Source organism: Porites lutea, chromosome 4 (assembly GCF_958299795.1).
Source record: "Porites lutea chromosome 4, jaPorLute2.1, whole genome shotgun sequence".
Taxonomy (NCBI): Eukaryota; Metazoa; Cnidaria; class Anthozoa; order Scleractinia; family Poritidae; genus Porites; species Porites lutea.
This window is the reverse complement of record NC_133204.1, coordinates 36,316,391-36,343,918: the sequence shown is the minus strand read 5'-3', so window position 1 is coordinate 36,343,918 and position 27,528 is coordinate 36,316,391. Positions and strand designations below refer to the sequence as shown.

Here is a 27,528-nt window from a genome sequence, read left to right as displayed (position 1 = left end):
CTACGATAGTACGCGCGTTCTGATTGGTTAAAAACTTGTGGTTTATTGTGCCAGTAAACTCACACTTGGGATGTTGGGAAAACACAAGAAAAGCTGATGTAAATCACTCGCCTTCGGCTCGTGAAGTATCAAGCTTTTCTCGTATTCTCCCAACATCTCGCGTGGGTTATCAAGCCGGTAAACCCATAGAAAGTGTGGTCTATTGCTTAAATAACTAATTTTTTATCGGTTCTTATTTATGTGGTTCTGAGATACCAGCACCATGTGCTACACTACAATTCGAAGTAAAATAAAGTTATGAACTAATGAATGCAGCAGCCTCGACTTCAAGCTAGTTCCAGTTCTTGACTAAAATTCAAGACTTGCTAGTTGAGAGGCTCACGTCTTGTTGTTTACTGATAACAACTTTCTTGGAGAGTTTGCAGAAACAAAAAAGCCGGATGAATTCTTTTCTGTATTCCCTATGATAATACCAGTATATAAAAGGATTTATACACGAGTTAACGAACGCAATAACATTGCACGCTTTGTGGAACGGACTGCTAACGCTAGTAATATCAAACGGAGTTAAAGTGTAACTCAATTGGGCGGGAAGCCAACACAATGTGAACACAACAGCTGTCAAAGCGCACATGCGCAGTATGATCTTTTGCTGTTTTTCCCGGCGCTCACTCTGTGATGATTTAATATTCAGCTTAAAAGGTGCACGAAACCTTATATGTGCAAAGGTAAGCCACGTGACGAAACAAGGGATTACAAAAGTACTGAAACTGTAGACTGCAAGGAATGCTTGTGCACCTTCTCTACCATACGGAATATCAACAGGAACGCATTTATTGCCACTGAGTTTTAGCTCAAGAAATTTGTGACTTTGCAAAGCACAGCTGGCGATCCAAGAAACCACTATGTAAATTATGAGTCTTCTTCTTCCAAATTGTATTTTGTACTTTATTGGTCTCATCACACAGTACCAGCGTTCCACGGCAAGACATGTGACCAGCAAAATGGATACTTTGGCCACAGTAAAGAGGAGGTACCTATTACCCAGTAGCGCGCAAAACAGCTCACCACCAAACCCGTCAGCTATTGGAAACAAGGGTTCATCTGAGATGTAACCGGGTGTTAAAATCACAAAGGCTCCTGTCAAGAAAGAAATTGATTCAGGCCTGGTTGTTCAAACGATGGATAGTGCTATTCATCGGATATATAACAATTATTCACCTAAGTGGAGGTGGCTAGTATTGCATATTTACCGAGGCCGCGAAGCGGCGAGGTAAATATCCAATACTAGCCACCGACACTGAGGTGAATAATTGTTTTAGTATATACTAAAACAGTGAGATAATTGAGCACAAAATGATGATTTTTAACTCATTTACTGTTGCCAACGATTACAATTTTGGCGCGCGATGACCAAACGGCCGCGGTCGTCGCTTTTTCTTAGCGACAAATAAAACTTTTGAAGGCGTTTGTTTAGCTCTTGCGGGGAAGTTTCTTCAAAAGGAGTTATGAATTCTGTTTGTATTTAAAATAATTCTGTAAAAAAGATTATTAAATTTAGTTTTAAGCTTATTCATGAGCAAGTCAACTAAATAAAGTAACGCAAGATTTAAGCTTAATTTGCATTTGTAAACAAAAAACTTTTTCACCGGTTTTATCGATAACTATTCAAGTCAGAAAGACAAAGCTTTACCTATTAAAACTTCCAAATCGAACTTCGTCACCTTCTTCATGTATTTCGGAAATAGCTTGCTTGATTAGTTGTGAAATTTCTTAGTTTGTTACGGCAGCAAACCGGGAAAGCATTTTGCTCGCAACCTACGCGAGTTTGGCAGCGCTCGCTCGGAGGAACTGGAGGTGAATCAGTGAATAGTGCAGGATATTCACTGTTTGAGTAGCCAATCAGAGCGCGCGAAAAACACTATCCACTGTTTTAGTATATACTAAAAATTACTATCCAGCGGATACGAAAAGAGAAAACCAATTGCGCTATCCATTGGATAGGGATTTATCCAGTGGGTAGTCAAGTGTTATCTACCTTTTGAACAACTGGGGCCTGAACAAAGATGATTATTTCAAGTAATAAGTAGAAATGAATGTCAAGCGCGTAGCTGGGGTTTGGGAAGCGGTGTTCGTACTGATAAGAATACCGTAAAATTCTGAAAATAATCCCTAGGGCTTATATTTTTCAAAGGCCCTTTTTGAGGGGCTTATATTCGGAGGGGCTTATTTACAAAGGGAAATTTGCGTTTCAAAATCGATTGGGCTAACCTTGTAGTTGGAAGTAAATTTTCCGTTTTTGCTTTGTTTTACTTAGTATTTGAGGCCAATTTTCTAAGTACAAGTCCCTGGGGGGCTTATATTTGGAGGGGCGATTTAACGGAGGGTTTTTTTTTGCGTTACTGGTTTGGGAGGGCTTATATTTGGAGGGGCTTATACATGGAGGGGTTTACTTTCGGAATTTTACGGTATTTCTTAACAGCGGGCAATACTGCGAGCGCCAAAGGCGCGAGCCTCTGGGGGTTTCTTGGGGCAAATTGCTCCCCCAGAAAATGTTGAAATCTAGAAACCTGGAAATGCTATTTTCATTAGTCTCCACGTGAATATTTCAAAATCGATCAATTCTAAAATAACAGGTACTTTTAGTCATAACAACAATATTTCCGTTTGACTTGGAACATTCATACATGCCGATACATACCGGCTAAGTACAAAACTCGACATGTTCTGCAAGGTCAACAATAAGTATAAGGCTTTTTGAATTTCATTTGTACTCAGACTCCTATCAATTTGTATTTGTGCCCATAAGACTCTCCCGATACTGTTAGCCTTTTCTTGAAGGGTAATTTAAACTGAGCTAAAACACTGAAAGTTTGTTTTCCATTCCTCCACTATTTGCTAAAAGCTGAAAATGAACAGCTTGTGTTTTTTGTCCTCCATCAGTCATTTCCCTGCAAAGAGGGTTCGTTCAAACCCATCGAACCCCCCTCACGCGCCTGAATTTGCAATATAGACTTAGAGTAACTTTCCTCATTACCGCAAAACTTTGCCGAATTTTGGTCCAAACGTTCGGATTCAACCTTGATTTTATCTTAGAGATAGTTTATGGGTCGAACTGCACTATGGATTGCTTCGAGGGACTGATTTTTGCGCACTATCCTGCGCAACTTTGTCGTAACCAATGGCCAGTAAGTTGCATTTACTTTCCCCTTGATTTGTCCTACTGCCGTCACTGATTGATCAGTACTTATAGCATAATAATAGCATCCCTGGCCGATATTACTGAATGCTGATGTCAAGTTTGTCGATTCATTGTTAGTTTAGGGAATGTAAGTGCTTCAGAGCCTTTGATCAGTAAAAAATTTTTTTCGGCCCTTCGGGCCTCATTTTGGTCGAAAAGTAAGGAGTGGGCCCTACCCTGGATCCGACACTGTATACTACTAATCTACCATCCTAGTGTATGACGAAAGTGCAGTTAAATCAAAGTATGCATACTGTACCTGTAAGTAGATCGGTCACGGCCAAGTTAAACAGAAGAGAATTATGTGGCTTTTTGAGCATGGCACGTTTCTTCAAGAGCACTACGCAGAAGGCAAGGTTGAACACAAAAGCACAGCTCGCTATTATACTGAAGGCAACTTCAAGAGCATCCTGTGATTGGCCAGCAAACAATTCTGAATCTGTCTCGGTCGGAGCTGGAGTCATAGTCTTTTTCTGCTCTCAAATATGATGTTATACTCGCTTTTCATGAAGAACAGACTGCAAACGTAAGTACAACACTTAATTTTTGTGAGGAATCGGATTTGCTATAAGGAATGGGTTGGGTGGGTACAGTAAGCTCATAAATGGACTGAGAGCGGCTGCCAGTGGCGCCTTTGTATGCTGACGTCCGAGCTTACTGTTCACATGTTAAATATGTATTGTAAGAGGGTATGTCTGTTGTCGTCTCATCCACGACTCTTCATTCATTCATTTTAAGCGCCATCTTAAACACATTGCGTCCTAACTGTGATATCTCGATGTAAATTCTGTAGAAACGGATTTGTCAATGTATAGTATTAAACAGGATGGTTACCATTCTTCAAAAAGTAGCAAAATTTAGCGTTAATTGTTAACTAAGAACTTGTATTAAAATTGCGTAGTGAATTACCTCACCAGTTAACTTGTACTTTTTTCAAGAGCAAACGTTTTCAAAATATATCTAACAAGACGCTGTGGGAGCGTATATTTGGGCATCGTTATACTAGGCTTATGTGATGTCTTTTACGTGTACAGTTTTATGGTCTAAGCTCCACTCTCGTAATCTACCAGCTCTGGTTACGACCGCCGTTGTGAAACCCCGTTTGAACTGTGACTTAAACTTTGTAATGAAAAGCTCTCGTAAGCGAACGCAACCACTTTTGGGATTACCCAACTGGACTTTTCTTTTGTTTTTAAGCTTTCTTAAGCGACCACTCAGCGACCGCTCAGTCTTTTTCATATGAATCGACACTTTAATGATAATGCACACTGCGCTAATGGTCTAAACATTTGGACGTAAAGTTTAGCCTCTTCTATATCATATGTAAAGACACTCATTAAACATTGGTAGTATGAAGATGAGGGTATGAAGATGTTTTGAGGGGGGCTGAAATTTGGGTGTGTGGGTTCGGGGGGCTTTGAAAAATGGGTGAGGTCAAGGGGCAGGGGGTAAAATCTGGCTGTTAAACTAAGGGCCTGATTACATGAACCGGGCCGGCAAAAACAAACAAACAAATTACCTCCTTTATGGTAAAATTTTCAAAGACCACAAAGTGCACTCGCTGGCTCGTGCACTTTTGTTGGTCTTTGGAAAATGTACTCGTGCTTATTTATTCCAAATTGCACTTGAAATCATGTGATTACCTATTCTAACATCAATAAACTGTAATATGAAATTATCAAACTACCGAACCACTTTAAAGGAGATTTTAGCCTTTTTATGCTTAAGGAAGTATTTCATGACAGTTTTGAAAATTTCAAACTTGTCGAAGCCTGCAGGTTAAGCTGAAACCTTCTTTTTAGTTGACATCTTTTCCAACGGAGCGAATGCAAATTCTTGTGTATTTAAAAAAAAAAACAAGAACGCGCTTAGAGCGGCCTACAAGTCTCGCCTGCTTGGAGATTAGATCAAAAAATGAAGAAGCGATTAATTCTACAAGAAACATGATTTACTCGCTAAAGGTTTTTTACCTCCTACTTTATCGACGTCGATACTTTTTATTTGTTTCTGAATTGATTTAGTACGCGTGTTAGCGACGACCAAAAATACCTCTCCGGTAGCAAGCTATAAGCGTGTATAAATACACGAAAATTCAAGGGCCCCGATTCCAGAGAAATTACATCATTAACAGGTATCGAAAACGTGATTTACATGGCACGTCATTTCAATCATCGCCGAAAATAAATCGCATGCTTATCACAAGACTCATTTGCATACAGTAAAAGTTTTCAACACCCGACCATCGCAATTTTGCTAATTAAGATTCTTATTTTTTTTTCGAACACTCAGTATTGTTCACTTGCTCCAAAGTAATCAACGCTTTCAAGCGATAGAATTCGTGGACCGACACGTTACGGAAAAGCCCTGAATTTAACCTTTCCTAAGCTTTCTTCGCAAAACATGGGTGGCTTCGATCACGCAACGATTCTTAGTCCCAGTTTCTACGGTCTCCGCAAGGAACGCCTGGCACAATGACCTGCCTTTTGTGTCCTAAATTACGACCAAAAATTCCGGGGAGGGGGGTACTTCCAGAAATATTGGGAGGGGTGTGCGGCACGCTTCCTGAAACCCTTACCCTATTTCAGACCAAAATCTGTGATTTTCCTGATTTTCCCTACCCTAATTAAGACCTGAAGCGCAAAAGCCTTGCGCGTGACCAGAGCGCGTGACAAGCTGTTACGGCACGTACAAGGTAGTTGGTGTCAACATTAAAAGAGAGAAGGTCTTATCGCCAAATGATGAAGAAGTAGCTAATTCTTCTAAAAAACAGATACCTAATTGAAGACTAGAGTGCACAAGTGCGCTACAGTGCGCAGATTATGAGTCTCGCTGCTTACGCAAGCAAGACTAGTAAACCGACGGGGCAGAAGTTCTGGTTAATTCCTTGCACTGAAAGGCGGTTAAATCGGTTTAAACGAAGATGTCTAAAATAGTATAAGTTTTTTTTATTCTTGAGCTTTCATTTAGCTTACATTATTTATCAAAATATTCAGACACATTAAAAAAACGTACGCACATGTCATGTCACTCGACGATAACTCGAACACCAGAGTCTTATACAGACGATATACTGAGCAGTTTAAACTCCATTTTACAGATATACACAAGAGTTAAATAAAACACTAAGAAGTAAAATAATTAAAGGGAATGAAATATTGTCATTTTAACAAACTTTACCCTTTTCAAACTTAAAAGAGGGTCTGAATGGGGGGGTCTATTTGTCGGTTGTCGGTTAAAAATCAGTTACTTTGTCAGTAGTCGGTTAAAATTTTTGATCTTTGTCGGTAGTCGGTTAAACTTCTTGATTTTTGTCGGTTGTCCGAAAATCTCAGTTAATAAGTAAAAACGCTTGTTAATTATTAATATTTTTTATATATTTCACCAAGTTTCAAGACGTTGATCCCTAGGGAAAGAGTAAAACTTGTAAGAGTGCATCATTTGATTGCACTTAAGGTGGCCGAACACAGTTTTGCGGGCGGTCTGCGGTAACTCGCGTGATGGCGCGTGTTCTAAATTAAACAAACAAACATGGCGGCGAAAAAAGTAATGGTACACAGACGACAATTTCTCAAAATCTACGCATTTAAAATTTTGTGGTATTAGGCAGAATTTTTACTTTTATCGTACTTTCAATAACAAGAACTTTAAAATGGAAGTTGAACAGACGAATTTTGTGACACATTTAATAATTACAGTACAATCATATTATTGATTATCTAAAAACCCGTCTGTTAAAATTTGGTCAAATAAGTTTCAAATGGTTATGATTAATTATAGTAAGCTGTGTGCAATTTTATAGGGAAATCTAATGAACAAATTTTATTTAAACTGAGCAAAAGTAAAATTTTACGGTTGTATTCAATTGTTCATGTTGCCATGGAAACTACGAAAACGTCACATTTTACCTGTCGATCAAAATCTTTTCATCAGTATATTTTTCACTTGCCAAGTTTCAGCTTGTGAGCTGCAACCTTTCTCTTTCCATGATTTGGCAAATGACATAAACTCACAAACTGCCAAAACTGTGTTCAGCCACCTTAAACTTAACTCTTGGTTGTTTATGCAACATGATCGTCAGGAGCTGATCAGCTCCTGTGGTCGTTTATTTCACCATTGTTTGCCAAATGAATATCAGGCGTACTGATAAGATCACCAAACCTTTTACTGTAAATGCGAACTTCGGTTTCCCTGTCGATTACACGGCACAGTAAATAGTAATTAATTAATTAATGGACTCCAGCCTTTTGCGTACTCAAATTATCAGCTTGGTGAAAAACTGCAAGGGGTGACGGGCTGCACATCTATCCTTTGCCATAATTTTCCTTCCTCAAAGAAATAACACTTTAACCCTCGGACATACACGGAGTGGGAGGGGGGGGGGGGTGGATGCCACCCCCCTTTAGGTTTTCTGGGATTTTTCCAAGAGGATAAAACATCAGCACCTGGCGTTTTCAGTAGATGTTCGTTTATCCCTCGCACGCATTTTGAGAAAAGTTCAGTGATGATCATTTCCCATGGTTACGAGGTATGACGTAATAAGTAGCAGGTTGTCAAGCCATTTTGAGTGAAAATATATGTTTTTTTCAACTTTTTTCAACAATAAAAGAAAAACCTTGTAGCTAAAATCATGCAAAGTGCTTATTTATGCGTTATTATTCATGTCCAGCAATTACCATTTCTCTTTGTGTTAACCTGGTTTCTAATTCTTTGTAATGTCCAAGATGGCGGCAAAGATGGCAACCATTGTTGGTGACGTAACAGGCCTCCAGCAGTGCCACCATTCATAAAATATACCTTATCTTGTTAAGAAGATCAAAGCCTTTTCAGTGAAGGCAAAATCGCTTCGAAATACTGCAACATATCAAAAACTCTGGGGAGGGGTTCCATCTACCATCCTCTCGTACCATGGTGGGGGGTATGATTTTGCGTGTACGTCTGAGGGTTAAGTTGGCAAGGTAGTGGTTGGTTTTGTATGAGATTACACTTTTACATTAAAGTTTCTTTTATAATAGACACTAAGGGCTTGTATTGTGTCACGAAAGGCAATATTTCTTTTTCTTCCTTGTCGTTTTTGTTTCAGGAGCGCTGCTTTTCTCCCGTGAGTTTTACTTCTAATAGCAATTTTTATTTCAAAATTGTGTGGCCAGCCTCTGTCCATCAACCGCTTTTTGAAATCTGAAATACTTCCTCAGAGGAGTTTGTTCGTAGGATACTCAAGGCTTCTTGTTGATCAAATCCATTTTAACATTCGGTGGGTGGTAAGAGGTGAAAATGTATATACTGGGAGGTTTCCGTTTAAATTCGTCTTTACGTCAATGATAGCTTTTTCTCATTTTTCGTTGAATGTTGTGCCTTGGTATACAACGGAGTCTAAAAAGATTGTCTCAGTGGCAGATATTTCGGGCGTAAATTTCATAGCCAGTAGAGCAGTAGGGTGAAGTAAGTTTACTTTTTCCGTGAATTTGAAGAAATCTACCATGTCTGGTTTAATTACTTATGTCCCACAGGGAAAAAATACCATCTATGTAGCATTTTCAAACAGTTGGTTTAAAGACGGTTTTATTTAAACTTTGTGTTTCAATATATGCGGCCATGAAAATGTTGGAAAGGAAACTGCTGTATGTGCTCATCGCGGTACTGTGGTTTCTTACTGATAGTGCTTTCCATTAAACTGGAAATAATTTTCTTTCAGGATTAATCTAAACATTTCTCGGACCGAAACAAGAAATGTTCAGTTTTTTCACCTTTGTCTTTTCAATAAAATATATAAAGTCGGTAGCATCTTTAAGGACTGTGGCTTCTGTGATTATGATATTGGTTGTAGTAACGTAGCCTTATCAACAAAAGAGGAAGTTCTTTCTGTTAGACCATCTGATGAGTCATAAATTTAAAGAGGTTACTTCCTAACGGCTGGAAAAAAATGCAAAATGCTCTTTTAATCTGAAACAAATATTGATAATGTCAGCCCATGTCGGTAGTCGGTTAATATTTTTCTTGTCGGTAGTCGGTAATTTTTTACTCGTTTTGTCGGTAGTCAGTAATATTTTTCGCCCTTTGTCGCTAGTCGGTTAACCTCATTCACACCCTCTTAAAAAGTTTACTTCTTCTTTTGGTTTCGTCGCTTTTTCCTTTCTTCTGTTAATTACGATCAGCTTTTCCCACAATGATTTTGTTGTTTGTAACAGATATCCCTTTGGCTAAAGTTCAAGCTTTCAAATCGTACTGTTTTTAGATTATCTTTTTCCAGCGACTCAGCGGCAAATAACCTATGTTTGTTTTTGTGTCTTTGTTTTCCTCAAAACAACGTATAATAAAACAATTATTAGATTCCTTTTTTGTGATATCCTAAATAATCAAGGCCGTCGGTAAGTCGTGTTATCAACCTCGGCGTTCGACTCGGCTGATAACTCTTGCCTTGACCTTGATTTTTCCGGAGATGTCAAAAACCTCATCCAATAACTGTTTATTATCATTTCACCTGTAAATCATTATTAATTCTATTAATTATGTAGTACAAAAACTTGGAAGGGGACTACAGAACCAGCCCGTACAGCTCCCTTTTATATTGTGCCAAATTTAAGTTCAGAAATTGTGAACGCCTGGATACTGCTTTCCATTTGTATTTTAAAATACTGTTTACACTACCCTGAGGGTAATCAGTTACTGTAATTCTTTTTGCATGAAAATCACAAACATAATGGTCGAATTCCCCAGGAGAGAAAGGAAGAACGATTCAGCAGCACATAACACCAAAATACAATTTAAAAAAACACTCTTTAAAAAATAAACAGGTGCCTAAGAAAAAAAACCTAGTAGACGATGCTTACATGCTCTCTATTTTTTACGTTTTCGCCATGGATTTGTGTAAGGAACTAAACTTTATTTTTACTTAGAACTTACCTCTTATACAACCATTGGAAAAGAGCTCCTTAAATAAACAGGAACTTCAAATGATGGTGCAAATGATCTAATATTCAGTTTTGTTCGCTTTGCTCACCAGACGTTCTAGTCAGTGTATTCCCATAACAAAGAACTTGAAGTACAGGCCTGCTTTTGCGCGCTATCTTGATATTTAAGGTTAATTGCATCAAGGAAACTGACAGATGTGAATGAATACTTGTTCAATTTTTATGACGCCGACGAAAACTGACCAGTTAAAAGATAAACGAAATCATACTACGAAAGTAAGTCATATCATTAACCATTAGCCAGCAATAACAGAATATTTACTTTTAAATGTATTGCCTCAAAGCCATATGACGTAAGCACAAAAAAATGAAATTTTTACAAAGGTAAGTATCTCGAAGTGTAGAAGGTTCATGGAAACAGTGTAAATATAAAAACCAGCTGCACCACAACATGACAGATTCCACTTTTTCATCAGAAAGCTACAAGCCGTTAAAAAGGTAAAATTACAATCTCTTCATTATGATTAAAAATACTTTGAATCTAATATTAAAAAAATAGATATTACTCTTTGTGCGGGGGCAATCTAGCACTGTACATTAAACCTCATTTTCACCGACACAATTTTTAATTTGGAATCTTGTACTTTTAGACTGACAAGTCGCCTTCTACGCTAATGTTTCCAGATAAACGATTAACTAGCACATCATTTCCGGGCCATTTGCGGTTTTCTCTGTAAATCTTTAGAAAATGGGTTTCTAATGGCGAAAAAAAAAAATGAATAAAGCTGAATGTAAATGATGGCCTGCGTCCAAAAAATTGCTGCCCCTTTGTCGGCACTAACTTAGTTTCATTCAACGAGAATATCTATAAAATCTCGGTGTCTTTAACGGTGACTTAAGGTAATGATGTATACGATAATAACAATATTTGTGATGTTTTATCTTTAATATCAGTAATATCACCCGTACCGATCTTTACCAATTGCTTATCTCATACATATACATATTTTTATAAAAGACAATATTTCCTTTCCGTAATATTTATAGTTTAATAATATTTTAATTCCGCAGACTCGATTACTCTTTTTCTTTACTGCGTAGTTTAATTTACTGAGTGTCGTCCTTGAGAATAAGATTTCGTTTCAGCAGCGTTAAAAAAGAAAAAAAGTACAATTGAAAAACTATATTAAAAATATAAGAAAAAAGAAACGTTTGATAGCGTCCATTTGTTTCGAAAATGCGCAAATGTAACAATGGGAGTTGCTAGCAAACAAACGAAATAAAACAAAAAAAGTTAACTGGCTAATTCCATTCTAGTACTAGGTCAAAACTGAAAATTTTCAGAAAGGTTCCTCTTGGAAGCATTTGACATTTACTTACTGAAAAACCTCCTTCAAAGTGTAGGCTTGTAAAGAACCTAACATTGAGTCTGATATTTAACCTTCCTCTGCTTACAAAAATAAAATGACCTTGCTTGAAGGCTAGCTTTATCAGTAATTCTGCTCTATTCAGTCGTTTATTTTGAACTCCTGTTGTGTAAGATTTATTACTTTATAAATTTCTACCTGAATTAATCACACGAATATTTCATCACACAAACTTTAAATCGAATGATGCAATGAAAAAAAATAAACTTGGCATGCTCTGTCGTCCCTTTGCAAGACTGTGGAGTCTTTTTGAATAATTGAATAAAGTGTAAATAGAACGATCTAGAGGAGGATCCCGAGGGATCCGGGAACCCTCCTTATTTTTAGCCAAACTGATCCTACAGGGCCGAGAAATTAATTTTCGAGGCTGGGCCCATTTTTCTTAGGCTTTGGATGGGTAAGCTAGCGTTCACTACAAATGAAGACCCGAATCCGCCTCTGATTCATATTAGAAGCACATGTAAAACGTTAATCCTTTTTTGCAGCATCGAGTCAATATGATGCAAACTTTCACCATGATGAGGGAATAGTTTGGAGTTTTCCGCGTAGCATAAGGTAATGATGATGATGAAGTATACACGGACCACGATGCCTAATAGCTTTCACGACGGGTTTACGTTACTTAAGAACTGTCTTTTATCATTTTAAACTGAAATTCGGAACAGCCTGAATCAAGTTGTGCTGCAAACAGCCAGTTCAGTCGGGGAAGGTTATAGGAGATGGACGAAGATTTTTTATTTCATTTAAACAGCTTGAAGGACAGGACACTCTTTACTTCGAGTTTCCGTACTAAGCTATTTTTAATCTTCTAACACGTATTCTTCATTCTGATATATCTCACACGTTGTCTCACCTAAAACAAGCGATAGGGAATGTAGGTCTTGATGTTAGCCGAGCAGGTGTTTGTATCATGTTCATTTCCTTTGGCCATATTTTTGTATTAATACGGTAATTAGAAAGGTGGAGTAATCCAGGCTAAGACAATGAAGCTAAAATCTAGGCGGCGGTTCAGTTTGAAAAGTTAGCAACTGAAATAAACGTGCCTACAAAATTACTGTTCAATGTTCGCTTGATTTTCTTCTACAGTTTGATGTTAGCGGAAAATATCAAAGGAGGGCAATGAGTAACTCCTTAATAAAACATTCTTCAAATCTTCGTAGAAATTAAAGAAAATGCTTTTGTAAATGAAGTATACCAGTGATTTTCTAGAAAGTTCACCTTTTAAATATAGATCTGTTTAAGCTCTTAAGTGCCAACTTAGGCGCCGGCTACATGTATCCGGATATATTTGAAAACGGAGATTTTTTTCTCCGTTTTCCAAAAAAATAAAATAAAATAAACGTATCCACACGTGGCGTATTCGAATCATTTTCACCTGTCCACACCAAATTGCTAAAACGATGGAAATACGATAGCATTCCTTGTTGAGCATGCGTAATGCTATGATATAATGACGTAGTTAAATGAAGTTTTTTGATGTACGACATCATCGTATTCGAAAACCCTCCGTTTTCGTCGGTCCAAACGTAAACGAAAACCCGAAAAGCCGGCGTTTTCAAAAATCTCTACTCTGGAGAGCGTTTTTGAAAAGATGTGTTTTCGGTGACCGTTTCAAACGGAAATATTGGACAAATTTGTTTAAATATATATTTTTTCTTTTATTCTTTTGTTTACTTCTTCATCGACTTGCCGTAAGCATCCGTTTGCCGTTTTATATTTTCTACAGGTTGTTGTACTGATCCAGGTCAACAACTGGGAGATCCAGCACCACTCAACGGTTTGTTGCTGTGGACTTGACGATATTTTATATTTTGGTACGTTAGGCCTTAGTCATGTAGGTTCAATCATTTAACTCTTTTATTTCATTTTCATGCATTTTACAAGATACGCGATTCATAATTTTTTTTCACCAAATATTATAAAATAATATTTTAAGATGAGTAAAAGAATACTCAGAAACAGGTTTTCAGTAAAATATTGACGAATAAAAAACTCTAGGCAAGATCATTCTCTCTAGGCAAGATTAAAGCGGATTATTTTTAAACGTTAGTAACTGGCTGTCATTATTTCTTTTTATCTTTTTTCCGCCGGACGACCTCACACGTGTAATACCGCATCTCGCAATATCGCAATTGTAGAGCTGTGGATCATACTACTGAAAATTCCGCATGGAAAATTGTCCGACAGCGCAAACCCTAATGTGACCCTGAAAATGGCCTTTGTTGATTTTCCACGACAAAATAAGTTTGTTTTTTTCTTCCAACTGTGTGTTCAATTAAATTCTAATAAAATGTTTGGAAGTTTATAAACTGCGGATAATCAGATGGTCTTTGAGTATCAGGACGTGTCCCTGTTCATTTGTTTTACTGCTTCTTTTCCTTTCTTAATACCAACTTGTTATCGCATGTATAAATCGAATAACTAAGGACCTATTCTTTTAAAAGAGTACGAAAGAGAATAACTATAGATTTCAATCTTTTTACAAAATTTCCTTTTGGTTCACCTTCAGTCTGATTATCAATTCATAGTTGTTCGTGGTCGCTACAACACAAAGCAGACAATGCACAATATTAAAGCTCCCTTTTCAGCCATCATTAACATCACCACCGCCATCAGCATTGTCGTCACTTTCATCAATTAGCCTCGCGCCAGAGGTAATTTAGCAGTTATTTTTACCGGCTATCTTGAACAAATTACCAGTTTAGCACATGTCATAAACAACAATTAATCAAACAAATAAATAAAATAGAAGACATTCTCCACTTTTTTGTGATAGTGGCAACAGATAACGGAAAGTTGTTTTCAAAAATTGTCTTTTAAAATTTTTCTTTTTTTCAATGTTTAAGAACTCTATAATTAAAGTTGTTTTTTTGGTTATCGAAACTGCTCAAAGGCATGATTGTGCAAATTCTGATTTTATGAATGATTATTATGCCGCAGCCGGATCTAAAGATTAAAATCGCTTTAAGAGGACAGGCTACTTTTTTCACAGTTTAGGAAGCTCTAGTTCATCGCACATACAGTAAGGCCATATGCTTTCATTCCATTCCGTCTAGAATCGAGATCTTTGCTGATCTACTTTTGTGCGGATATTGGACACGGTTTCGCCGCTTTGTGCGATAGCTTGGAAAGCCACGCAGCTTCAATATCTTGCCAGTGAGGCAACATAACATTCAAGCGAACTAAAAGAGTTGTCAAAGGCTTAAGCGTGCCAGAAACCGGCTACGAATTGAACAGATCGATTTGGTGATTAGTTTAACTTAGTAGAGATTTCTTCCCGGCGTATCATGGTATCAGCTTCGACATCAAAGTAAATACAGCGCTTTAGATTAAAAACTGATTGCTTTTTATAAAATCTATCCTAAAATTTAGAGCCTTTTGCCAAGTATTCTTTGAGATATGACGGAGAAACTAAATCGAAGAAGGAAATCCGATCGACGGTATCTTTAACAATTGTGAAATATTCTGTCTCCATGAGACGGTATAAATTAACTTAACTGGACAGGTAATGAGGAACTTAAACGAAATAATGACAGGGCACTAAATTCATCTTTAAAAAAACTGAAGTGTTTTGCTTACGAAATAACTCAAGGCAATTGATTTATATTTTAACGTCGTGTCATTTCCAAATTGTTAAAAATGATTTCTTTAGGTCGAAAGAATAAAAAAAATCATAGAGATTACTGATATCTTCTACTTGAGTTTTATTAATAAGTGATATGCCAAAATCTGCATTGAGTATAAAGTCTAACAAAAATGGCTAGTAATCCCTCCTTTAGTAAAAGGTATCTTTAAGTTTCTTGTTCACAATATGATCTGCACCGCATATCATAGTACGCGGCAGTGTTAGCTCAGTCGGTAGAGCGTGTTGACTGCAGAGCGGGAGGTCGCGGGTTCGATTCCTGGGGCCGGACCAATACTCAGGGTCTTAAAATAACCGAGAAATGATGGTACTCCCTTTGCACTGCAACAGGCTAGACCTTCGCGTTGCTCGGATGACCACGTAAAATGGCGGTCCCGTCTCCAGTTGGAGACGTAAAACAAGTGTCCCCAATTAGTACTTTCGTGCTAAATACATTGACACTCAAATAAAAAGTGCATGTATCTCACCGAGGACAAGACTAAGAGACCTTAAATCTACCCTTAGTACAAAATGAACGAGGCGTTATAAAGCACTCATGCGATATGTTTCGTATTATACTCACTCTTAGTTGCTTTTTAATTTGAACGTCTTGTCGTGATGAACTAGTGGCCAGACATTACTCAAAGGTAAAGTACTAGTTCTGATTTTTTTGTAGACCGGAGTTTTTGTAAACAGCTTTCGGAGAGCGACAATTTTTAACCAATCACAAACATGTTATTCAGAAATCATTGTGTGCCTGGGCAGTGATTGAGAAATATATTTGCCAAGCGTTTCAAGGGAAACTTATTAACTGATTTACTTACCACAGACTTTTTAACTGGTGGATATTTCTTTGTTGTGATACGTCGAGTAAAAGTCACAGTGATAAGCGTCATAAGCTGTTTAGTATTTGAGCTGATAACCTTGAATGAGGAGGCCGTGAGGACCACAAAAGCTTCCCTAATGTACAGAAATGACGTAATAGGGCTGTCATTTTTCCATATATTAATTGTCACAATTATCATGAATTATCACGCACTTTTCATGCATCAGTCAGTTTTACGTGTAAACACTGGTGGAAGAAAGTATTAACCTAGACCAAAGAATGATCAACGAAAGTGGATGACAGGGTTCGTACAGGTTTTTGTATCCAAAATTCAAGCCTTTTTCCAGACTAAAGGTTATCAAATAGGTGATCAATAGAGACGTTAAAAAAAGCAGGAACAAACATCACAAGCCTCAGCGTTCCGGAAGTTGAAAAATTCGTACCGTCTGGCTGCTATTGTAGAGGGGGACTTCTACAGACTTTAGGATTATACGTGAAGAGAGGTGACACAACCAGAGTTTGGCAGTTGACGATGGTTTTAATCTTTCCGTTGAAGTTGCAAACTCTTCTTAGCTATCTCAGATCTCAAGGCGTAACTGTGAAGCTACTCGCAAGAGGTTCTATTTTTATTGAACAATGAAGTTCATTGATTTTTGACAATTTTACATGGTATTCATATGCAAGGAAAGGTGTTAGTAGGATCTAGTAAGTGTCAGAGTATAGAAAACAAAACGAACTGAAATTGAGTTGACTCCGGCTACGCGTGGAAGAAATTTGCAAAACTAGAAATATCTCTATACCCAAATTCCTTTACAGGGAACCAAAACGATAGTTTGGAAGAAACTAAATTTTCCTAAGATTGTGTCGAAAGAAATTCTAGTTTGAGGTCAGAAAGGAAAGTGAAATTTGGCTAAAACTGGTTCAACAGAGAACAAAGAACTCGAAAGGTGTTAGGACGCGTGGCCTTACGTTAGATTTTAATGAGATAAGAAAATCTGATTATGATTCAAGTTTGGAAGCGAAAGTGAGAACCAACTCCAGGTTTAAGTAAACGAACTTCGTTAACAGGAAACAATTGTTTTCCCATTCCACAGCTGAATACATCTACTTATTTCTATCTTTTGATCTTGTTTCCGTGTTTCTTACATAAGGTTGAAGAGGTGTTTCTTAACCTCAGTTAAACCTTTAGTTGTGAAAGACTGAAACTACACTTAATATGATGTTTCCTGAAATTACCGTGCGTTCAACTTCTATTTCTGATTGATCCCAACACCAAAGAGGTCGGTGCAAAAATCCTTTAGCAAAGGACTTAACTGACCAGCAAAGGTTTGCTAGTAAAAACTAAAGTGTGTCCAGCTTCTCTGACAGCTTGTAAATGCCATCCTTTGTCCCTTAACAGAAGATATTTGAGATATGGTGGAACTTCTGATTTCCGAACCGACCTAAAAACAAATTTATTTATATAACATATATCCCTGAATAAAGTTGAAATGCCCAACACCGAGATAAATAGAATAAACTGAATAAATATTAATGATTACGAAGAGAAGCGCATACAATGCAGCAGACTCACTGAGCAACAATGTACCCTAACATATTATTCCCCCCTTTTAAGCGTCGCCTCCCGGCGACAGAAATACAAGAATGAACTTAGGCAGTGTAAGCGCTAAAACTAACGAAAACAGTAATGATAATAGTTTAAAAAGTTTCCCTCATTGAGAGAAGAAACTTGTTAGAACCAGACATGTTTCCCGCAGATTGTGCCAGGGAGATTTCCAAAGATCATTCGCACACGTTATTATAAAATAACTGAGATAGTACGCGCGCTCTGATTGGCTGAGAGGAGTGTTTGAATGAGAGTATGCAAACATGATTGTGAAGTGAGATGTTTTGCTTTTCGCGTGCTAATCACGCAAGCACGAATTTGAAAAAAAGTTTAAGTGATGAAAACTCGACAAGTTTACTTAATTTACCCATACCTTCGTCGGCTGAAACTTGTAAAATCTTTACAATCAAGCTGTGTCAACTTTTTTTCGCTTAAGCTGACATTTTAAGCGAGAAAAATCCGAAGCATCTTTTTGCAAAACAAGAACTGATTACGCGTGTAACACTAGTTGGTGTACAGGACTTTGCGACTGGTAAGAATTTCTCTTTTAATCATCGCCATAACAAAGAGTTAAGTTTTGCGTTTTTTTCTCAGAAAAGTAATTTTATTTTTTTTTCCTCGACAGTTATGCAAACCCTCGACTTCGTCTCGGGTTTGCATAACTGTCTTGAATTCTCCCAACCCCTCTCGTGTTTATATCAAGCTATGCAAACACGGAAAACGTTTTGTATTGCTTAATTGTAGCAATTCCTAGTAACTTGAATCAGGAGGTCCAGTGTTTTTAGCCAATTCAACATGGGTGAGATATCTTGTCCTCGTATTCTCAAACTCTAGCGGTTCATTAAAGTACAGGGAGGCAGCAGTTAAACCAGAGTTGCTGACCATAACAATGAAGGAGTTTCCTTTCGTCATTTCTTGGTTCCTTGGTCAAAAAATTTTCCTGTGACGGTTTTCAGGTAACACCAGTGTTTCTCGAATAGAAGATCGTTTCACAAATATCTTCTTCACACCTTGGTACAAAACATAGGCTCATATTGTGACCATGGCGATGTATGTCGCTGTAATTTTGTTTTAATGGAATGGTTCAGTCATGATTATTCTCTCCTGTCCACTTGAAGTCTTGAAATTAAGTGAGTTAATGCTTAAGGAACACCGGCCAATTTTACAATTACCTCAGCTTAACAACTATCTGAATAAATTATACTAATATAGCTTAACCTTTTACCTGATTTAATCTTTTCTTAATTCTAATGTTAAGTTCTGTTTGTTTATCTATTTTCCGCTTGGTGTCCTATCTCAGCTTGAAGTTCAACACAAGGTTACAATTTTACATCGCACATTTATCTGTCATTAGCACGTAATGTAATAATTGTCTCAACCCAAACCACGAATTATAAAAGAAATTTTATCAGTAGGTTTCTGTTTTCTAGGAGTTTTGTAAGAGTAGGGTGGCATTTCCTTGTTAACGCCTCTCTGAACAAGGTCGAGACGATTTTCAGTGGCAGGGACACAAGTGAGACTATTGCATTGAAGCCGTTTTGTAAACCGTTTAAGATGTCGATGTGCAATGCAGGCTGTTTCTCTTTGTTACACTCTATATATGATTCTATTTGGTAACATGAAATTTTGGGTTCCTCAAAAACAAAATGATTTGTTTCGAAGATAATTTCGCTCTCTTGTGGCTCTACTGTTTGAAACTTTTGTTCCAGTTCTTCAGCATTACTACAGACTTTTCTTTCTCAGTTATCCAACAACTAAAATTTCCAGTTTCGATTTCACTAGTCCGTTTGTGTCGTGAGGGTTTCCTTATCGTGGAACAAATTTTAATTTTCTTGGGCACAACATTTGAATAGTTTTCAACAATAGCGCTCTTTGGCGTTTCCAATTGTACATCAAGTTTCAAAATATTAGCGTCGTGTTGTCGTACGTTAGAACATGTTTCATTTATTCTCAAGACTACCAATTTCTTCACGAACGCGGAGAATACTGCTATGAACGTAACTGAAATGGTTATTCTCAGTGATACTCATAGCATTTATTTTTGTCTGAACTGCCTTGCGTTTGCACGAATTTGCAACTGAATTTAGCGAAAAAATCCTGTTCTCCGAAGGAACTTTCACTGACTGATGATTGCTTTTTTTCTCCAGTTTATTTTGCCTTTCCTGGCTATTACATTTTTAATGATCTTGTGCTGGTTTCAACGGACAAAATTTCAGTGTAATCTTAGTTTTTTCATTCTCACTGGAGTTTTTCATGGGTCTCTTCGGGGGGACAACAGACCCACGCGCAGTCCATTCAGCTTGGGTTTTCGTAATTTTTGGTTGTGTACACACCTGCTTAGGAGAGTCACTAGCGACAGCCTTAGGTGAAGTAAAATTTAATTCATTGACACTAGCGGCGTTATCCTTAATACTGCAAAAGATTTATTGGTTTTCTCGATCTCTCCTTTGTCCCGATCCAGGGAGATCAAATTTAGTTTAAATATTGCCTATAGGCGTATTGTTGCGCGCCACGCAAATCATATTGGCGCTTCCGACAAAAACGTAACTATGATGTGGCGGCTTTTGCCACAATAATAGCAAATTTTATTTGCTTCTTTACGTTGACAAGAGAAATGTTGCGACTGCAGTTCTTGTCTAATTACTTGAGTAATTTCTTCTCTCCTAAAAACGTCTCTGAACTGTTTTCTGTGTTCAGTCGGTCTTAAAGCTCCTCAGTTCCACAGCTGAATACATCTACTTATTTCTATCTTTTGATCTTGTTTCCGTGTTTCTTACATAAGCTTGAAGAGGTTTTTCTTAACCTCAGTTAAACCTTTAGTTGTGAAAGAGTGAAACTACACTTATGATGTTTCCTGCAATTACCGTGCGTCCAACTTCTATTTTGGATTGATCCCAACACCAAAGAGGTCGGTGCAAAAATTGTTTAGCAAACTGACTTAACTGACCAGCAAAGGTAACATATAACATATATCCCTGAATAAAGTTAAAATGCCCAACACCGAAATAAATAGAATAAACTGAATAAATATTAATGCTTGCGAAGAGAAGCGCATACAATGAAGCAGACTCACTGAGCAACAATTTACCCTAACACTATGAAGTGACGTAATCATCCAGATCAGTATCCATCACCGTAACACTTTTGCGGTCAACTACCGCAGCGCTCGTAAAGTACTGAATTCAAATCGTGTTCAAACCCCTATGGAGGAAGTCTGTTTATTTTTGAGTCGATAAATGCACTTCTGACGTTCACGAGGTCAGCTTTTGCATAAATTATCAAACATTATGTGAAGCGGGAAATCTACCTACGATTTGCGGGAAATGGAACTTCTATAGCGGCGCAAGACAAATGTTTCGAGAGTCGAGGATGTGCTCACAAACTATTCACTATGCGACGAAAGGAGAAATCACTCGCATGATAGCTCATGTAATGGTAATTTTATCAATCCAGCAGGTCGCGCCGTGTTCGCTCTAGAACGCTGCCACAACCTCGTTTGGCGCGCTTCTCAATTCTTCCAAAACGTGTTGTGATCGATAAGTAGACTTAAAAACTTAGTATCGTCAAGCCATTCGAATTTGTATACCCAATTCTTTATCTGAAGATTCTAGCAAACAAAACATACCAAGTAAATCTGGATGGACGAGGAAATTGTCTCCCTAAACGCAGCCAGATTATATTTTGAAGGATGGCGGCACAATTCAACGTGTCTTCCAGGTCAGCCCTAATTATAGTTCGTAAGAGTATAAATTGCAATCTCCCTATTTTCGCTTAAGCTTTCTTTGATTAAACTTCAGTAGAAACAAAACAACGCAGACATTCTCCTGCATGACCAGTGACACAATCGGCTGAAGAAAATATCTGTTTACAAGTCGGGTAAATTATCCCTTCTTGCTCACCGCAAAATCAGCTAAAACCAGTCACAGAAATCCTGGCACATCATTAAGCCTGAGCGCTTCTAAGAATAACACGTTTAGAATTTTGACGCGTAGGAAAAAATAGGCAGTTGTTCTATATCCTTTCTGTTTCATCCAGGTAGAAGTCCTGGCATGATGTTCATTATGCCTGAGCGCTTCTAGGATATATAACACGTTTAGCATTTCCACCCGTCACCCGTAACCGAAAAAAAAAAAATTAGGCAGTTGTTCTATATCCTTTCTGGTTCATCCAGGTAGACGTCCTGGTATGATGCTATTATGCCTAAGTGGGGTTGGAGGTGAAGGGGAATTTTCGAGCGGCAGGAATTTTTTTTCGTTATCAAATTCCTTGAATGAATTCTTTTTAGGCCATAGTATGAATATTTTTTAGGATAAATTGGCGTGCAAGAATTTTTTTCATTTAATTTTCCCTTGCACGAATATCTTTTTGTACTTCGTCCGCCCCCCATAAGTTTTCTAAAGGTCCATCCCTAAGATTATCATAATGTCATTACCTGAAATACATTGACATCCAATCATGATTTATTGTATGAATGACTTCAATTAGTACTTTGTATGGCTTAAGTAGCTTTCGCTTCCAACAAATATTTAAACCAACATTTTATGAGAAGATGAAACAAATGTTCATTCACAGCAATTAAGGCCATCCCCTTTTTTTTTCTCCGTTTCGCGTCGTCCGACCGACCTAAATTTTTGGCATTTTCGAAAAAAAAAAAAGTAACGACGTATTTAAACCATTTTTCATTTGAAATAATTCTTTTAATCTGAAAAATGAGCATATATAGCCGACGGCATAGAGAAAAACAGGAACATTTTTTACAGTATATTTTGCATTTTGTTAATCCAAATATGTATAAGTAAACAGTTTTAACGTCATTCTGGCGTACCAGGGCCTCCTATTCCGAGACTTCTTTGAAATTTTTTTTAGGTTTTTTTTTTTCAATCCCACCGACCGACCTAATATCAGGAAATGCATTGGACGCGAAACGAAAAAAAAAAAAAGGGGGGGGGGGGGGGATGGCCTAACGGCTCAAAAGCTTCGCTCAGTGAGAAAACTGTTTTTTTCTCTGCTTTAATTTGAACTGAATTATGAAGAATGTTCTTAGATTTTCTGTTCATCAGATTTCCCTTTTGTTTCAGTTTGCTGTAGTTGAGTGTACATACATTGAAAACGCTTTTTTTCTCACCGAACGCCACAAAATATTTAGTTTCAAAAGATTTCAAGTAAAGCTGGCTTACCTTAGCATTGGTAGGTCTAATCTTGTAGCTGCTACGTGCAGAGGGTTAACATCTAATTTCTTAAGCTTTCATATCCGCTTGTTAGGTGAAGAATGCCGAGTCAAAGTTTTGAACGAGAAACGAAAGAATCTTTGGTGCGGTTGTGTCGAGTTGTGACAATACTGGCATCCGGCTGCTTTTTAATTTTGATTAATTATGTGACTTGCAATTAGGCTTTTATTGAAAATAAGACAAATTCTTATCATCGTGAGAACGGAGCATTTGCAAAATTCAAAATGTTAAACTAATCGGGGAGTCTGAAGGGCCACAGGGCATGCAATTCCATGAATCCTAACGTTAAATCCAAACTAAGATTGTGTTTCAAACCAATATTTCGATCACAGAATATTCATGTATTACTAAAACATTTTTATATTTTATTCTAATATGTTTTTCTTCACCATGTAAGGGATCTGCTGTTAATTTTCCTCAATCTAAGTAAAGGTAAATTGAATAACACAAAAGACTAGCCGGAGGACTGAAAAAAATCGTTCTACTAATAGGAGGACTCATAAAAAACGATATACATGAAATTAATGTCAAAGAACTGAAAGAAGATATATAGCTGTTCGACGAATATTGTTTTTGGTATAATGCGCACTGGGAAGTTATTATTTAATGGTGGTGAAGCACTAAAAGCACTAGAATCGTTGCAGTGGGCTCCGTATGCCCAAATGCCCATGTCCAATATACACAAACGGATACGATTCGTCAAACCGATGGTCCATTGGTGCCAATGGTACGATTGGTACCAATAGAAAATGATGTCATTCCAATGGTTCTATTGGTAAATGTGCATCTCATTAAGGGGACTTAGATTATTTTCCCATGTTACCTGGCTGGGTACAGGCCAATTTCGATTGTCCATTGGTACCAATAATTCGATTGGTGCCAATAGAAAATGATGTCATTCCAATGGTTGGTATCAATGGAGACCCTTCTTATCACCACTAACACCAATAGAGTAGAAAGAATGTTCAGCTAGTAATTTGGCGTAGTGAAAACAGCAGCCAATGTAATACACTTTGATCACGTCCAAAACAGGAAATCGTCACTTGAGGGCGGCCGAAATGCATTTGCAACACCTCGCAGTTCTACTTAAATAGTTCTGAACTGCATTCTATTCGTTATCGTGCTTGATTCCTGCTGTGTTGGCATTAGTGACTTGAGAAGGGACTGTCTCATGTTTTTAAAGTGCAGACTGCTTCGGTCTTCGTTTTCCAACCTAGCGCTTGCATAATAACTATTAGCGAGTTTCTGCTTTGTGTGAGAGCGAAATTGTTTTGCGTGGTTAGCTTATCGAACGAGGAATATTCATAATAACTATTAGCGCGTTTCTACCTTGTGTGAGAGTGAAATTTTTTTGCATAGATGGCTAATAGAATGAGGAATTCTCATAATAACTATTAGCGCGTTTCTACTTTGAGTGAGAGCAAAATTGTTTTGCGTGGCTACTTACAGAACGAGGAATATTCATAATAACTATTAGCGCGTTTCTACCTTGTGTGAGAGCAAAATTGTTATGCATAGATGGCTTATAGAACGAGGAATATTCATAATAACTATTAGCGGGTTTCTACTTTGTGTGAGAGCGAAATTATTTTGCGTGGTTAGCTTATAGAACGAGGAATATTCATAATAACTATTAGCGCGTTTCTACTTTGTGTGAGAGCAAAATTGTTTTGCGTGGTTAGCGTACAGAACGAGGAATCTTCATAATAACTATTAGCGCGTTCCTACTTTGTGTGAGAACGAAATTGTTTTGCATGGTTAGCTTATAGAACGAGGAATATTCATAATAACTATTAGCGCGTTTCTACTTTGTGTGAGAGCAAAATTGTTTTGCGTGGTTAGCTTACAGAACGAGGAATCTTCATAATAACTATTAGCGCGTTCCTACTTTGTGTGAGAACGAAATTGTTTTGCATGGTTAGCTTATAGAACGAGGAATATTCATAATAACTATTAGCGCGTTTCTACTTTGTGTGAGAGCAAAATTATTTTGCGTGGTTAGCTTACAGAACGAGGAATCTTCATAATTACTATTAGCGCGTTTCTACCTTGCGTGAGAGCGAAATTGTTTTGCGTGGTTAGCTTATAGAACAAGGAATATTCATAATAACTATTAGCGCGTTTCTACCTTGCGTGAGAGCGGAATTGTTTTACGTGGTTAGCTTATAGAACGAGGACTATTCATAATAACTATTTGCGCGTTTTTACTTGGTGTAAAAGGGAACTTGTTTTGCATAGATGTGCTTTTCTATCGTACCATTGGTACCAATGGACCATTGGAATTGTCCTGTACCCAGCCAGGTCACACGGGAAAATAATCTAAGTCCCCTTAAACGAGATGCCTATTAACCAACAGAACCATTGGAATGACATCATTTTCTATTGGTACCAATCGAACCGTTGGTACCAATGGACCATCGGAATTGGCCTGTACCCAGCCAGGTCCTATGGGAAAATAATCTAAGTCCCCTTAATGAGGTGCACATTCACCAATAGAACCATTGGAATGACATCATTTTCTATTGGTACCAATCGTGCCATTGGTACCTATGGACCATCGGAATTGGCCTGTACCCAGCCAGGTCACATGGGAAAATAATCTAAGTCCCCTTAAACGAGATGCATATTAACCAACAGAACCATTGGAATGACATCATTTTCTATTGGTACCAATCGAACCGTTGGTACCAATGGACCATCGGAATTGGCCTGTACCCAGCCAGGTCACATGGGAAAATAATCTAAGTCCCCTTAATGAGATGCACATTTACCAATAGAACCATTGGAATGACATCATTTTCTATTGGTACCAATTGTACCATTGGTACCGATCGACCATCGGTTTGACGAATCGTATCCGTTTGTGTATATTGGACATGTGTGTCTACAACGGCCACTTTTTTCGTCCCGGCGGACATAAAAACCATTCATTGACTCTTGTTTAAACCCTCCTACAAAGGGCAACTTTTTTGCTTCCCCAAGGTGGCCGTTGTAGGAAGGCTTTATGTACAGTTACTATAGCTCTTTTTTATACCTTTGCTTAAAAAAAGAACCGATTTCGAATGCCATCATTAAAGCTAATGGTTACCCCCGATCCCCCCCGCGCTATTTCGAGGAATAGGCTGAACCGGCAAAAAATCACTTTTTGAAGAAAGACGACATGCAGAGCAACAGTCGTAAAAATTCATGCTAGTTAAAACCTCGAACATTCTGCAGTGATTTCCTTTGTTTTTTGGCATTAAGTATTATTAATGAGTTTGAAAGTAGCTACATTGAAAGACAAAAAAACCCTGCCGTAGTAAATCCCCCTTAGGACGTCATTGGAACAAACAACAAACTAGGAAAAATTGAACAGAATTACTTGTAGTATTCTTTTGGAGTATGAACTACTAAATGGTTGCTGTTCAGTTCCTTAATTACCCGTCATACACGAAGTACGCTAAACTTATATACCCTAGTGTTATAAGCTTAGATGATCTTGTCGTCGTTCATGTGGTGATTTTGGTATGGTGTATTCAAATTTCAGGTGAGGCCTCTTATAGCACGTACTTGTTCATTATTGCTAGGACTCAGACAGGAGTCTTTTAAAATCAGATTGAGATATTTAACGTAAACTATACTCACTGAGAAGTTAAATCAAATTTGATGTATTTTCAACTAAAACTTTTCTGCTGCATGTGGACACGTAATAGAGGGAGAGAAGAATGAACACTGCACTGGTTTCCCCGCGAAATGACGAAACCAGTGGTGGGGTCGCTAAATGCTGGTGTTTTGTCAGCCTAGATCTTTTGCAAAATGTTGTTTAGAGGGTCCCCAACTGTTTTTTTTTTCAATCCCGTAAAGCCAATGGTTATTTTCGGTATCCCGAATCTCTCCCTCATTTTGCTTTAAAATCCCGGATCCCAGCCTTCAAGTAAGGCAAATCCCGGATAACAAAAAACCTCTGGGGAGCTCTCTGTTTAGGGTTGGTCAATGATGCTGCCAATTCGTCGCACAATTTATTTAAAAACTCTTCTCGTACTTACTCAGACTCTCCTTCATGATCTTCTAATCTTTATACTGAACAGTTGAAATTTGTCAGTCCTGTTTCAGTAATCAGTTCCTTGATACTGATGTTACAGCAAACAAATTATAAATTCTTGACAGGATTAGCTGGTTATGAAAAGTTTGCGGCCTGTTTACTCGATAAATACGCAACAGATTGTAGCACCATAAAATATCTTGATAAGAAACTCAGTCGTAGCTAGGATGAAATTTCTTCATCAATCCCCCTGAAGGTTAAATTATGAGTTGGCTTAAACCCCTATGTTATTAACAATGGATCATCAGTGAGTGATTGCAACAGTATAATTTAAAATTACGAATGCAACATTGAGTAATAGAATGAATGATCAGCCCATATTTGTTTTTTTGAAACGATAAAATTTCTAGCTGCAGTCGTTGTTATCTTCAAATCTATTGCGAAGCTTTTCAGAGGCCTCTCTTCCGCAATACAGGCGCTATATATTTAAATGAAACTCGACTATACATTAAATATGCAAAAAAAAATTTCTAAAGCCAAAGTTTTGTTGAGTGGCCATACCTCAGGACGATTGATGATTCAAGACCAAGAACAAGCAGCATGCTGGTGTTGGGGTAGGATTATAATTGAAACCAAACTTTGCTGGATC

At 37.7% G+C, this 27,528-nt stretch overlaps 1 protein-coding gene across 2 annotated transcripts; it reads right to left on the bottom strand.

Annotated features, from left to right (window-relative positions):
* On the bottom strand, window positions 1-27,528 carry LOC140935526 (neuromedin U receptor homolog nmur-2-like). Of its 2 annotated transcripts, none has more exons than XM_073385084.1 (3): window positions 27,441-27,528; window positions 3,501-3,759; window positions 1-1,140 (listed from the first exon to the last, which is right to left on the bottom strand). In XM_073385084.1, the coding sequence occupies exons 2-3, from the start codon at window positions 3,703-3,705 to the stop codon at window positions 356-358; spliced, it is 990 nt and encodes a 329-aa protein (XP_073241185.1). In that variant the 5' UTR covers window positions 3,706-3,759; window positions 27,441-27,528; the 3' UTR covers window positions 1-355. The 2 variants fall into 2 exon arrangements, with proteins under 2 accessions (XP_073241185.1, XP_073241184.1); XM_073385083.1 differs by lacking the exon at window positions 27,441-27,528 and adding an exon at window positions 16,023-16,118.

Excerpts from the sequence above, each read along its gene's own strand:
- LOC140935526 (XM_073385084.1), bottom strand. The coding sequence starts at position 3,705 with ATGACTCCAGCTCCGACCGAGACAGATTCAGAATTGTTTGCTGGCCAA. Across the intron at positions 1,141-3,500 it reads CGTGACCGATCTACTTACAG|GAGCCTTTGTGATTTTAACA; the intron begins GTACAGTATGCA and ends CTTTCTTGACAG.